Source organism: Penaeus monodon, chromosome 24 (genome assembly GCF_015228065.2).
Source record: "Penaeus monodon isolate SGIC_2016 chromosome 24, NSTDA_Pmon_1, whole genome shotgun sequence".
Classification (NCBI taxonomy): domain Eukaryota; kingdom Metazoa; phylum Arthropoda; class Malacostraca; order Decapoda; family Penaeidae; genus Penaeus; species Penaeus monodon.
This window is the reverse complement of record NC_051409.1, coordinates 6899050-6899291: the sequence shown is the minus strand read 5'-3', so window position 1 is coordinate 6899291 and position 242 is coordinate 6899050. Positions and strand designations below refer to the sequence as shown.

Sequence of the window (242 nt, the reverse complement as noted above, 5' to 3'; positions counted from 1 at the left end):
AGGACTAACCTACTGGTGCATTTTCGTATAGGTTACAACAGCTACCATATGTTGTCTTGGTACAATAAGTAGTTTGATGCACCCGAGTTTCTTTTATATGGATATGATATGCTGATTGATATGCAAAGTGAAACTGAGAGTGTTGGTGATGGAGAGGAAATGAATGAAGGTTGAGAAACGTTTTAAAGTGAGATTCTTCCCTGTTTCTTTGGTTTCTCAGACAAAATAAATGTGTACATTGC

The 242-nt window shown here is 36.8% G+C and overlaps 1 protein-coding gene across 1 annotated transcript in view; it reads right to left on the bottom strand.

Moving 5' to 3' along the window:
- LOC119588828 (glycine-rich RNA-binding protein 5, mitochondrial-like) overlaps positions 1 to 21 on the bottom strand; it is an 11630-nt gene extending 11609 nt beyond the window's left edge. The window contains exon 1 of the mRNA XM_037937472.1: positions 14 to 21. Within this exon, the coding sequence (XP_037793400.1) occupies positions 14 to 21 (8 nt within the window). The remainder of the gene's footprint in view (positions 1 to 13) is intronic.
- Positions 22 to 242: the final 221 nt, after the last annotated feature.